Source organism: Accipiter gentilis, chromosome 17 (genome assembly GCF_929443795.1).
Source record: "Accipiter gentilis chromosome 17, bAccGen1.1, whole genome shotgun sequence".
Taxonomy (NCBI): domain Eukaryota; kingdom Metazoa; phylum Chordata; class Aves; order Accipitriformes; family Accipitridae; genus Astur; species Astur gentilis.
This window is the reverse complement of record NC_064896.1, coordinates 21,466,503-21,480,485: the sequence shown is the minus strand read 5'-3', so window position 1 is coordinate 21,480,485 and position 13,983 is coordinate 21,466,503. Positions and strand designations below refer to the sequence as shown.

At 45.4% G+C, this 13,983-nt stretch overlaps 1 protein-coding gene across 1 annotated transcript in view; it reads left to right on the top strand.

Moving 5' to 3' along the window:
- Positions 1-1,753: 1,753 nt before the first annotated feature.
- QSER1 (glutamine and serine rich 1) overlaps positions 1,754-13,983 on the top strand; it is a 47,006-nt gene continuing 34,776 nt past the window's right edge. Inside the window, exon 1 of the mRNA XM_049820418.1 lies at positions 1,754-2,304. Coding sequence (XP_049676375.1) covers positions 2,075-2,304 — 230 coding nt within the window. The 5' untranslated portion in view covers positions 1,754-2,074. The remainder of the gene's footprint in view (positions 2,305-13,983) is intronic.

Genomic DNA, 13,983 nt, shown 5'->3' with positions numbered 1-13,983 from the left:
AACTTATGCAAACACAAGGAAAACTCACCCTGCTGGTTTCTGCCTTTGGTAGCTTCTCTTCTTCTTATCCCTCCTCCCTCTGCCCCAGCCCCTGGGTGACTTCACTCAGTCTTGTCAGCACTGAGGACTTTCATACTTACCTTTCCCTCCTGATCCAAGGCTCCATTTCTTCCTATAGTTGACTTTGCTACTTTTTCAAACTAGGCATGAGGAAAGCAGAACCTCCGCTTTTCCTTCTAAAGTCTCTTACCCTCCTGCTTTCTCATTTAGTATTGACCACTCTACTTTTTCACCCCCCTCCCCCCCCCCCGTTGTTTTTTTTTTTAAGCATCTAATCTGATTGGCTGTAGTTAAGTTTCTAAACTCTGCATTTCACTACAAAATTCATTTCACTCTGTGGTTTGATATTGCCCGGAGTACTACAAACTGAATCTTCAAAAGACTTACTTACTCATTGGCATACACCTTCCCCTTCTGGAGCAATGCCTTCAGGTGCAGTCACCCTGTTTTCAAAGGGATATTCTTCATCTTTACCTCTGAGGCACACTCCTCTGCTCATCTCAGCCTGCATACCTTCAACCTGCAGGGAAAGTAAGACACCACAGTTCACCCGCTTTCCCCTGCTGCACATGGGATGTCCCCTTTGCTTCCACCCTGTTCTGCGCAGCTGATGCCCATTTTGCTTATACTTTAACTAGCACACAGCCAAAGATACAGGAATTTACTCTCTATGCACTAGGTAGCTTAGATTGCTCTAAATACTCTTTCTGTCTGTTCCTCTTGCTGGTTGACTTTTGGCCTGTTCAGGCTCCAGGCCTGCAATGACTTACTGATGGGGACTGCCCAAATCTTTTGTAAAGCTCTGATATAGATAGATAAATGTATATAAAAGAAGCTTTTAGCTTGTAAAAAGAAAAAAAAAATAGCTAAAGGGCTGTGCTTTTATATTATTTAACCTCCGTAAAGCATCCTCAGAGCCATGACCAACCTAAACCACCGGAGCACCGGCACACAGGAGCCTGAAGCGGCAAAAGCAAGGGCTCTGGGCCGCCCTGAGGGGAAACACGGCGCTGAGCTTCTCCCGGTGACACGCACGCCCCCCGAATCCTCGCCCCCGCGCCCATCGCCGGGAGTTTCTATTTCATATCCCACACACACTTTTAATTTTTCTGTGAGGAGAGCGGCAGGTCGAAGCGCCCCGCCGCGGGGGGAGGCGTCCGGGCGGGCGGGAGCGGCGTCACCGGACGGTGACGCCGCTCCCGCCCGCCCGGACGCCTCCCCCCGCGGCGGGGCAGGGCGGGAGAGCCGCCCTAACAAATTGCTTTACAATGCGCTCCCCGTGAGGCAACCTGCCGCCTCGGGGCGGCTGAGGCGGCTTTCGGCCTCCAACTTGGGTGTCGGCGGCGGCCGCCCCGGAGTCCGCGGCCCACGGCGCTGCCCGCCGCTGACGCCGCTTCCCCTCAGCGGGAACAAGATGGCCCCGCCCCGGCTCCTCCAACAAAGCGCCAGCGCTTCACTTGACGCGGCCCCGCCGAGAAACCGGCCTTCCCTCACCCGCCCTCCACCACCACCCCGCCTCACCGCCCGGCCCGGCCGTCCCCGCCTTCGGCCCCCCCCCCACCCCGCCCCGGTGGCGGCTACCGCCCCCCGCCACGCTCCCCTCCAGCCGCCGCCGCTTCCCCGTCAGGCCGCGGCCGCCCGTTTCCCAAGTCACAGACCTCCTTCTCCTCCTTCCACCCCCCCCCCACCCCCCCCCCCGCCGGCGCTGCTGCTGGCGGCGGCCCCCCGCTCCGCCGCGGCCTCCCTGCCCCCCGGCCACGGAGCCGGAGCCCGTGAGCCCCAGTGCGCGCTGGCGGGGGAGGTGCATCCTGGGAAAGAGCAGCCCGACATGGGTCTCCGCCTGGCCGCCGCGCAGCCCCCGCCGCCGTGCGCAGCTCCCCTCAGCCGCCCGCCCGCCACCCGCCGCTGAGCGGGAGGGGAGGGGAGCGCGGGCAGGGCAGGGCCAGGGCAGGGGGGCCGGGACGCGGCGGCCTGGCCCGCGCCGGGGAGGGGGCCGCGGCGCTGCCCGCCCCGCATGAGGCAGGGGGGGGGGGCCGCTCCCACCCGCCCCGCTCGGTCCCCGCCGTCGCCGCCCTGCGCGCAGGGCCCCAGCGGAGCCCCCGCCGCCCCGGCCCCGCGCCCTGCCCCGATGATGGACAGGAACTACCCGACGACCCCCAGCTTCGCCGACCCCCTGGCCCCGGCCGCCGCGCAGCCCGCCGCCTCCTGGGCCTACGAGCGGGGCGCCGGCAGCCTCAAGCCCAGGTGAGGAGGGTCCGCCGGGGGAAAGGGGTGTGTGTGTGTGTGTGTGCGCTGCGGCAGGAAAGGCCGGGGTCTGGGCCGGGGCCTGGGCCGCGGGCGCCCCCCGGGGCGAGGCGGGCGAGGGGCCCTCTCCGGCGGGGCGAGGCAGGACGGTGGGAGGGGGGGGGCGCGGCCGGGGGCGAGCGGGGCCCAGCGGCGCGGAGCGGCGGGTGAGGCCGGGCGCTGTGGCGGGGCGGGGAGGAAGCGGGCGAACGGGCCGCGTCCCGCCGGGCCGCCGCGTCTGGGGTGAGGGTGGGGGGGGGGCACGGCCGCCGAGCCCGGGCGGAGTTGGGGGGAGGGGGGGGGGAAGGCGGCCGGAGCGGTCTCCCCGCCGTCCCCGGGCGCCGGCGGCCCTCGGCGGCGGGGCGGGCGGTCTCCCCGCGCGGGGCGCGCTGCCGCCGCTGCTCTCCGCCCCGGAGGCTCGCGTTGGGCTGCGACGCGGGTTCAAGAGTTCACGCGTCCCTGCCCGGCTCCGGGAGGGAAGCGGGGCTCGGGGGCGGCGGTGGGGCGGGAGGGGGCAGCGCTCCGTGTGCTCGGGGCCGCGGGCACCGGCGCTGCCCGCCGGAACAATGCTGCCTCCCGGCCGGGCGGCGGGGCCGTGTCACGCCGGGGCACCGGGCGACCTCTTCCCCGCGCCGGCAGACGGCAGCCCCCGGGGCGGCGGCGGCGGCGGTGGTGGTGGTGGTGGCGGCGGCGGCCGGCGCCGCGCTCGCATCCCCCTTCGCCTTTTATTTCTTCGCGTCGTTGTTTCTCGCTCTGCTGAGGCTGGTGAACCTCCTTCCTCTAAAGCGGTGCTCTCGGGCGTGCGGAGCCTCCTCTTCTCAGCTAAAACTTGTCTGGAGCGATTCAGTCCCACGGAGAGTTCTGTAAAGTTCCGGGAAGCGGGGAAAAAAATGCAGGGTATCTCATTGGCTTCGGGTTGCGTTTTGATTGTATAACGCTGCCGACTCAAGGGAGTATTTTCTAGGTGATGAGATTTTTGATATCGCCTGCCTTTTATGCCTCTAGCTCGATACATCTGCAGTTCCAATCTCGACGACGTTTAAAGGTAAAAGTTAGTCTCGGGCTAAAAATACAGCGTCAAAATAGGTGCGCCTATAGATGACTTTGCATACGGTCCTGAAAGTGGTCAGGCGTGTATTCTGATCTCTCTGATAAGATTAATAGATTATCAAGTCAGAAGGACTGTTGCAATCATCTAGTCTGACCTCTTCATAACGCAGGCCATAGGATTTTTTTTTAAATTTTTTTTCAATCTGCGTTTGAAACTAGAGCTTACGTTTTAGAAGGTGCAGTTAAAAATTTCCAGTGAGGCAAAATTCAGCACAATTCTCGGTAAGGTATACAAGTGGTTGGTTTGTATTTTATTTCTTATTTCTGATCTGAAGAGGGCTACCTTTAGTTTCTAGCCACTGAATCTTGCTATGGCCTCATTGACGCTGAAAATCCCATTATAACTCATGTTTTCCCACGTATGAATTCTTATGAATTTTTACTGATTTCTTGCTTTATGTTCTTTTTCCTAAGAAAAATAAGTAATCTTCTGAAGTTTGCTACCAGGCTTTCTTTTATTTTCTTTCTTTCTTTATTTTTTCACTTATTCAGCCTTTCTTCTGGATCCCCTCCAATTTGTTGTCACCCTTCCTGAATTGTGGATACTGCATTTTAGAGGCAATTAATTCAATGTTAAGTAAGAAGGTAATAGGACCTCCCTGGGGTGTGAGGCGCTAGATTCCTTGTGTCACGGAGAATTGCAAGGATGGCTAGGTTTTTTGGCCAAAACCTTGCCCCATGAAGCTATGTTTAGCCAGGTTCTCTGCAGAGTTGCCTACATGGCAAAGTAAGCGCTCTTCCTTCTAATCTTTCTTCCCAATCGTTGAACTACTTTTGGTCATGTTGCTCTCTTGGTTTCAGTGGAAGTCAGTGATGTACCCTTTCTGTATTGCTTTCGCCAGTTCTCATCACCTGGGGGGGATCCTGCAATCTATTCCATGAGGAAGCTTTTTTGGATTTTCCAGGTCATTTAAGAATATGTAGTGCAGGAGCAAGAGTGGATCCCTCTGAGATCTTAGAAGAAGCGCAACTGCTTTATGATTATTTTCTGTATTTAAAAAAAAAAATCCCCTGGTTTCAAAACAAAATTTTAATCTTTTTAATAGCTCCTATCTTAATGCAATGTTAATTGTATATTTTGGGAATTCCTTAATTGAAAAGGCATGGAGAACAGTCCCAAGACAAGTACAGTGCAGAAGCTCATTGGATCAATGCCTGCTACCTTTACCAATCAAATTGTTAATCTAAAAGATAAATTGTTATTACTGAATCCATTCTTGATATGACAATATTTATGTTATACTTTAGGAAGCAATGTCAAGAAGACCTTGCTTTCAGTTCTTAAAAGTTTCATCTCAAGGCTGTGTATATGGTAACAGATGATACGTTTGAATTGTGTTGACTGAAATGTTTTAACTTTTTTTTTTTTTTTGACATAGCAAGGGCAGGGAAAATACTATGGATCATATGTTGCACTTGAAGTTCTGTACTGGGCTCTGAAGAGTTCACTTCATTTTAGTACGAATTAGAATGCCTTATCTTCAGCAGGATTTAAAGATTAGAACCATGTCGGGCTTACATAGGTGTTTCTGGTTCCTCAGTCACTGATAACATTTGTCTTTGGATGGATGGAGCCAGTTGCTGGGGAATTGGGATGTAAGAGTCAAGCCTGTCGCTGCCAAGGCTTGTACCAGCCTGAAAGCAAGCCAGTGAAGGTATAGATGTACTGTAAGAGAATATGCTGTCAATGTTCTCGACTTGTGTTACAGATCACTTCACATTTTTCAAAATGGTGGTTTTGATTATGGTTGACAGGTAGTCATCTAAACAGCTGAAGCTGCATTAGCCTGATGTTGAATTAAAAAAATGTATGTCATGTTCATCTGGTACTTGCTTGAAAAGAATTCAGCCTTTAGGTGATACAGATAACAATATTTCATTCAAATTTCATTTCATATTTATGTTGTTGCAGGCTGTGTTGTGGCAGGGTATGTTCCCTTTGTGTGGAGAGCCATGTTCACAGTCTCAGCTCATCAAAATGATTTCTCCTCCCTACAAGCGTTGCTCCTGTCTTCCTGCGCTTAACTTCAGCCATCTGGTTTTTATCCTGCTCCTTATTTCTTGCAGGCACTGTTTTGTCTGTGCAATGGCACTATTCTTATCAACTGAAAGGAAATGTGTGGTGAAGTATTATAAGGACATTGCTACCAGGCCTGCTGTGACATAACTTTTCTCATGGAATAGGAGAAGATAGTGAAACGGGGCCGGGAGCTGATGGAAATCACTTGAATCACTGCATTAACAGAGCAGAAATCTCTCCCACAGAAGAGTGTACTTGGACAGTGCAGCCACAGCAGCCCTGTAGCAGGGCGCTGAAAGGGGTGCTCCTGTCCTCCGCGTTCCCCTTGCCCCCACACACCTCTTACGTAGGCTGTCAGCATCTTGAAGGAATTTCTGATGGTTGTACAGGCACACTGCCACTTCTGACCTTTTATTGTAGCTGTTAGAAAACCTTACTTCTGTGCTGAAACTCTCTCTTTTTGTGGCATGGTCTAAAGCTAGTCCTGTATTGAGTAGCAGATAACTTATGTCACACTTGTTTGTTACTTGCTTGAGAAAAACACGGTCTTCAGAAAACAGGTGAACGCGTAGTAGTTTGAGAGACTGTCATAATTGCTTGGAAAGAGAAACGGAGATAGGTGATAACGGATGAGGTTTTTGGTTGAGTATGTGTCTGACTTGGGGGTACTTCTAGGATTTCATTCAGAGAAGGCTTTTTACTAGTGGAGGCACCTCACTGTTCTTGTTTGTTTTTTTTTACCACAGCTCTAGGACTCAAATCTTCTGCTACATGTGATTGAATGTCAGTCACAATTATTTTGTTGTTGTTTTAAATTTTATGGCAACTGCCGTGGTCTCTGATGTTTCTTTATGCCTGGTAGTCTTTGTCCGTCTCTGCCATACCCAAACATAAGGGTGTTTATGTCATTTAATTCAAGATGGTTCTTTACAATAGATAACATTGACATTTGATTGCTGTGGCCTATATTTATAGCAGCTAATCTAAGATAATGAGTTAGTTACAGTGGTAGTTCATCTACAAAGTTAAGTAAGTGGGAGACGTTAACTTTTATGATAAATGGTTATGATGACTTTTTTACTTGTGTTTTTGCATAGCTGTCAAACTAATGCTTATTGTAACAACTGTATGATAACTGTGATTTAGTTAAGGCTCAGTTTTAAATTATAATGGATTTTTGCATAGCTATAGAAACTCTAAAAGTGCAGATAGTGTGTTTTAGAAAAGCATAGAACATTTTCTTTCATCAAATGAAACTGTTCTGAGAGGTAAACCCAATATTTGTTGTTAAACACATTTCCTATAAAAAGTTCCCCATGGCATACTATTTCAAATGTTGAGAGGTAAACTCATAATCTGAATATATTTAGAACACTTGCTAAGAAAAGGCATAGAAGGATTAAATAAACTTCATAAACATATGAAAAGATAGGTCACTTCAAAATCTTACCAAACTTTCTGTCATAGTTTATATCTAAACCATTTATACATACAAAATAAAACAGGTAGTCCATGGTGTGGCACAGATACCTTACAGGGACTTGCTGGCTTTTGTCAGTGGTCTTTTTTTTTTTTTTTTTTTTTTACATTCTTGTTTTAACCTGCATTCAGTACACACTGAAATAACAGCTGTGACAAGGTCAAAGATTGACTGAAGAGAGAGGCTGAACACATTCTTGCTGTACGCCCCATAGTTTTTTTGCAGATGCAGATGTACGCTCATCTTGTAAAATCTTTGCTAAAGTTTCAAAACGAGCCAGGTAGGCTTGTTTGGATTTGTATGCTGCTTACCTGTTGAAGATTTAACAACAATTTTAAGCATTTTATGTCGCTTTGCTGCAGTGAGAAATGGTGACGTAGAACAGTGTGCAGAAGGAACGAGTTGAAAGTTAGTCTGAGGGTGCAGTTACATGAGATGGCTGAACTCACTGCTGCTGAAAGGGGCTCCTTTCCTCCTCCCTTGCGTTGGCTCTGGTGTTTGTGCGACTGCACAGGGAGCTGGTCTGATTTGTTAATCCATGAGAAAACTATCCTGACGGAGAAGGTGGATAGCTTTCTCCTGAGTTGGAGAGCTGCGCTGGTGTACCTGTGCTGTCAGACAGGAATCCAGAGGTGGCACCAGGGGACGAGCAGGGAGCAGAGCTGTAATGAGTGAACCGTGTGGCCTCAGCGGGGCCTCTGCCTTGTGGTCCTAGGCAGCTTTTAGATGGGCTCAGCCTTGTCGTGTCACTGTCCTCGATGAGCATCCCACCCAAATTGTACTACCTGCTTCCCTGCCAGGAGCACTTAGTAAGTGTCTGTGTTAGCTGAGTGCTTGACCTCTCTTGAGATCACCTAGAATGATACTTCAGATGTGAGCCCTTTCCCATGGAGCCAACAACTTCAACACAGGTTACTGAATATGTTGTTCTGGAAGAAAGAGGTTTTGTATTCTTCCACCTATGCAAAAAGTCTTTCAGTCCCATATGTGTATTTTACCTTTCATCCTGTTAACTTTAATTGTAGGCGTTTACTTTATACTGCCAGAGAACAACCTTTTCCCTTTGTTTCTTCTGTACTTTTGCCCACCTTTTATTTTTTCTTGGAGATGCTGTTGATTCTGGCATAATGCTGTCATAGGAAGGAGGTTGTTTTTAGAAAAATCTTTGTTCCCGTCAGGAAAAAAAGCACCTATGACTGGATTATATTAATTCTAAACAATACTAGAGCTCTTACAGGGGGGTGTATTTTCCTTGGATTTTTTCGTTTCTTGTATTTTGTCAAAGCATTCACGAATTTGCATATCAAAAAGTTATTTTGTGTGATGAGTGCCTATTCCATACATTAAAAAACAAAAATAACCAAACCCAAAACCTAGTTAAAAGGCAGCACATTAATAGTCACACTTCAAACCTTCCTTAGCAGCCTTAAGAGTGACAAAAATAACTTTGAGCAGCATGCAGAATTCAGCCTTTCCAGCACAGCATTTCTTGCTGTACCATGCAAGTGACAGAGACAGTAAAATTCTTAGAATTTTTAAGCAAAGAGAAATAATGTGCTCAGAGAGGACGGAGCTCTTAGTTATTCAGTACTAGATTTACTTATCTCACTGGACAGATTTTGTAGTTTCTGGTTTTACTTCTGCTATTCTATGTCACCTCTTCTTACATTACTTCCTTGTTTTATTACTCTGGATGGACTATTAGGGATGAATGGTCACTTACAGTTAAGAGCATCCTCTGAACCTCTGTGACTGTGGGTTGCAATAAATAGGGGCAAGGAGCTTTTACTCCTGAATTCCTGCATACTTGAAGTTTCTTATTCCAAAACAATTCAGCAAGAACCTACATATGTTTAGACAAGCTTTTATTTGCCTGTATTGCTTTTCATGTTTTTCATCTTCCTTCTACATGCCTACCTCTGTTGCTTGCTTAGGACTTGTATAAGTGTAACCAATTACACTTAGCAGGAAGAAGGCACCCTTAGGCATCCTTATCTTAGAGTAATAGTATTTACATAGGAGGATACTAAGGAACATTTATTCTTTAATAACCCTATATGAATTATACTTGGGGCTGTCATACATCCAGATTTCATTGGAGATAGCCCTCTTTTTCACCTGGCAGTGTTGCGTGAGAAGAGTCTGTGGGCTTTAGCCCTTTGTCTAGCGTTTCCAGATGTCTGGCAACTTGTTCTGAAAGTTTTTGGACATCCAGAACATGCCAGGCAAATGGCCACTGCGCTTGCGTGGTGTGTGTGCAATCAGGCTGGTGTTCTGTGGTGATACTGAATGTACCAGCGTGTGCTGCATGTTCTGTGTTGCACTTTTTTCTGACCAGGAAATCCCTTTCAGAAATACGGCAACGTAGTGTTTCACACCACATCCTGTTTACTTTCTCTCTTCTTCGTGTCAAAAATTCCAGTGCTAGACAGTGAATAATCCTTCAATTCCTATGTTAGTCTTGTTTCATTATTCTCTACTGAGTCTGCCAAGAATAGGATTTCTAATAGGTTTTTCTTGATTGTGAACATTTGCTCGTTTGCTATACAGAGAGTGATCCTAGAAAACTAACTCCTTAGGACTCTGAACAGCAGCCATTTGTTAACTACCTTCGGTTGTTGCTGGTGACCTGGAGGTTACTGATGCTCAGTGCCACTGAAGAGAGATGGGATTTTCTTCTTTTCCCTTCCAAAAACCTCCCTTTTGTTATTCTCTTTAAAAGAGAATACAGGTTTTTCACCAATTAAAGGAATTTTTTAGTTTGTGTGTGTGTTTGTGTTTACTGTTTTGATCTCTGTTAATACTTGTTTTTGTTTAGACATCTGCCTGAATATCAGGAAATCTTAAATCAATATCTGGGGCATATTTAGGGAATTTGTTTTATACAGTGAAGTTTTTCCCATCTCAAAATAAACACGATGTACCTGTAACTATTTTTCTACAGTTTTGAACAGTGCGCATTTTCTAGTTGAAGCATTCACAAGCAACTGAGTTCATATGGTATTTTCAGCTAAATAAAAACCGGTGACTACGTGGTAGTCAGGGTCATTTCTGCAAGGTTAGAAATGTAGATTTAAATCTGTTTTAGGATGAAGAGAGCACTGATGAAGAGATGTAAGAGCTAAATTCAAGGACTATGCTAATTTTCCATATAAAATTATGTAGTAACACCCTGTGATGTTTCCTTTAACGTAAAGGACTCTTGCTCCTGCATTTTACGATGAACTGTGTGTTGTTAATATGTTAGATCTTTCCTGGGCACACCTCCTAAATTGGGATAGAAGTGATGTTAGTCATAGGGATGCCTCTTTATTGAATCTAAGGGAGCTCATATGAGCTGCTTAGCTCTTGTAGTATGTTGTGGGATGGGGAAGACACTGTACTGGCCATGTAGGCGTGCTGGAAGACTTGGAGCCCATTTAATGGTGTTGAATTGTAGGCTGTACAGATGACCAAGGGTGGTAAGGTTTGTGGTCTCCGATGTAAGCAGTGGGTAGACGCCTCGATCTGTGCAAGTTCTGCTGCTGGGAGCCATGGTGCCACTAATCTTCACAGTGGTCCAGTATGTTGTGTACTGAGCTCTTAAAAAATTTTAACTTTTGAGAAACTGACTCTTATTTCAGTACTGAGTATTTGAAACTGGGTTGTGAGGGCTGTAAATCTGAGTGGGTTAGTGTTTGTGCCTTAGTTTCCCTAAATTAAAGGAGAGGATACTTCATGGGTTATGGAACTGTGAAGTGCCTGGAGATAGGTAATGAAAAGAGGTGTTGCCTAAGATGGTGCTGTCATTTAATAGGACATATATATTTGGACCTTTTACCTCTTGTGATGAATATCTCCACTTCAGCATCGTCTTTTCCATATAATCAGAAAATAAAGACCTTATTAAGAAATGGGATATCAAGCATTCCTTTAGTACCCCAAAGGTAATACTCAAGCTTGCCACAAAATATGACACTAATAACTGTGGGAGGATAAGGGTTGAGAAGCATTTCAATAGCTGAAATGAATTGTATTTTTAATAAGGCACTGATGTGGCTAAGCCACATCTTGAGATAATGCTCTGCTGATTTTTATATTTTGAAATAAAATTTTATTATTAAAAGTAATGAAATCTTTTTGTGTGTATCTCGACCAGCTGTAATAGAGGATTATGCTGTGTGCTCAACCATTAATGCTATGATGATCTTGAGAAGAGTTTCGAATATCTCCAAGTACGCCTTTGACAACAGAATAGCATCACATACTGGAGAAAAAGTGCGAGATTTCCATTACTGTGTGTTACAAAAATCTTTTGAAATTGTGAGTAAAGCTCTGTAGGAGAGAAGTATTACTAATTAAAAAAATCACAGCTATTATATCCATGCTGGGTAAAGAGAAAGCTCTTTCATAGAGAAGAGGTAAGAGAAGAGCATAAATAAACGTAGTGACAAAATAATCCAGTGCCTCAAAAGGAGAGAAAAGAAGATTGCAGTTCTTTGCATGGCATAAGCTACACAGACCATAATGGGTACTTGTTTTTCTGCAGGGAGCAGTAGAGTAGAAGCTGTCAGGGAAGATGTGTGAACCCCTAAAACGTTGCTTGGCAAACAAATGGCTTAAAATTAGTTCTGACACTGCATTATAGTATAAATTGGGAAGTGAATGTGGACATATTGGTGTCAGTTTAGATGTGGGGAGTGATGATACTGAGTTAATAAGGACACCAAAGTTAGGCTTCAATATTCAGAGCAGGAACACTGAAAGCTCTTCTCCAGACCTTCAAATCTTAAAGTGCATCAGGAGCTCAAAACTGGCGTTATTATAGAATAGTTTAGGCAGGCTGGTAGTGCTATTACAGTAGAAAAGGGCGGGGGGAAGTGGGTAAGCTGTAAAAAACTTCTTAACTGATATAGCACGCTACAGTCAGTTTTATTTGTGATGCTCAGATCTAAACATGGGTGGCATTTTCTTTTGTGGGATGTTTTGTGTAATCGATTTGAATGAATTCCTTGAAAATTCCTGATGGGACACAGAGGGGTTTCCAGCAGAAACCTGCCTTGGTGCTGCCAGCCCCACTCACCGTACGGGGTGACGGCTGGAGGGACTGCAGTGGTGTGGGGCTGCTGTGGCCAGGCAGTCACCCCCGTTCCTGCAGCCCTGCTCCTGGGCATGCCGGGGGGGGCGTGAAAGTCCTGGATGCTGCTTCGGCTTCTGGGTTCCTGCTAGTGTGCTGGGAGCTTTGGACGTTCTCATTAAAAGAATTTGAAGTAGTTCATATTTAGAATTTTAATTCGAAGTTTAAAATACCTTCACTCTTTTTTTCGCTTTCGTAGTGCATCTGATTTTTGTAAGCCATAGAATTTCTTTTAGAAAGTTGCTCTGATTAGGTTACTGAGAATTTTTGTCCAAGCCAAGAGAAGCGGTAGTGATATCTGCCGATAATGATTAAAAAAAAAAAAGGTAGTTGACTTTGTTAAATGTATGGCATTTCAACTGTAGATAACCTCATCAAAAAGATAATTTAGATTGTATACCTTAAAAAATAAGAACATAAAGTAGTTTGTCCAGTCCCTCATAGTAACTGAAGTTGAAGTTTATAAATAGCTCATTTCTATCTGAATATTAGTTTTCATGTATGTAGTTTCAAGACATAGTTTAACTGATTCTTATGAAAACGGAATTATAATTGTCTTTGTTATTAAGAACTCCACAGGTTACTTAATCAGACAAGCCAGCACTTGCACTCAGGTATTGAAGTACCAGTAAGAGACTATTTTGGCTTTCCTGAAGCGGTTTTGGGGTTTTTATTTTTAAAAGGATCAAGCATAAAGAGTTCCGACACATGAACATGGGGAATAAAACAGAGATGGACCTCTTTTTCAATAAAATCTTTTTCCTCTCTTAAAATACGACATGTATTCAGGGAAAGAATCACAGGAACAGCGTGAACTTTTGCTTATTCAGGCAGTTGCCTGCATGTAGTTTTCTACCTCAAAATCTATTTCTTAGAAGCTGCTTTCTCAGCTCCTAGAAAGCAAGGAAGTAATGAGTGTTTCCTCTCGCAAGTACCTTGAGGCAGTCTTTGGTCCACATCCTGGCAGTCTCGGCCATGCTCTTGGTGGCTCTGCATATGAATTGATGTCAGAAATTTTAAGTTAATCTTTCATTAAAGAGTGAAGGGTAATTGCCTCTGGTATGTTATGATTTGATATATTTTTACATTGAATATGTAGTCTGTAATTACATTGAAAGGGAAGAATGTGACATAGTGAACAAACAGTTGAGATTGTCTATAAAATACTCTTCTGTGTTTTACTGAAATAACAGTACTGGAGCCTGATTCTGCATTTTCCATCTTTCTAAAAGTAATTTTCTATCTTGAAGAATAATATTAGATGGTTAATAATACCTAAAAATCTTGACATCTATGTATTTTTTATGTGCTAATTCAAAAATAGGCCAAGCAAATGCTAAAGATACATGCCGTTCCTAAAGGAACTCTTTCCATACCTTTTAAGATGTATTAATTTTAGGGATGCTTTTCTTCTGTTTTCTCAGTGGTGGACTTTATTTTTCAAGTAGCAGATTATTTTTTCTTTTGTTTCATGGATACCATAACTGTTCTAGACTGTTAAATACTCTTTGTGCAAATGTTGGTTGACTCTTCAAATGTTAAGGATTGTCTTGTCTTGTATCATCTAATGAGAGGATCAGGGGGATTAGATACAGGGAGTAGGCTGGTTTCCATTTTTTCCTGAATCTGCCAACATTTGCAAGCTTTGAACCAACTTTGTTCTTGCAGTCTCTGCCCCCCTGCCCCAGTATGTCTGAGGCTGGGAAATAGAGGTGAAAAATCACACATTGTATACATTTCTAAGTAAATATTTTGCCCTGAGATGAGTCTCTGGGCTGAGCAGGAGTTTGTTTTCCATTGGAATTAATTTCTGAAACATTTTCTGTTGTTTGTACAGGCTTGCTTTTAAACTTCCAGAAGTGCATTGGCCTGTCCGTTGGACAGGAGTGATTTGATGCTATTAATAGTGTTAAA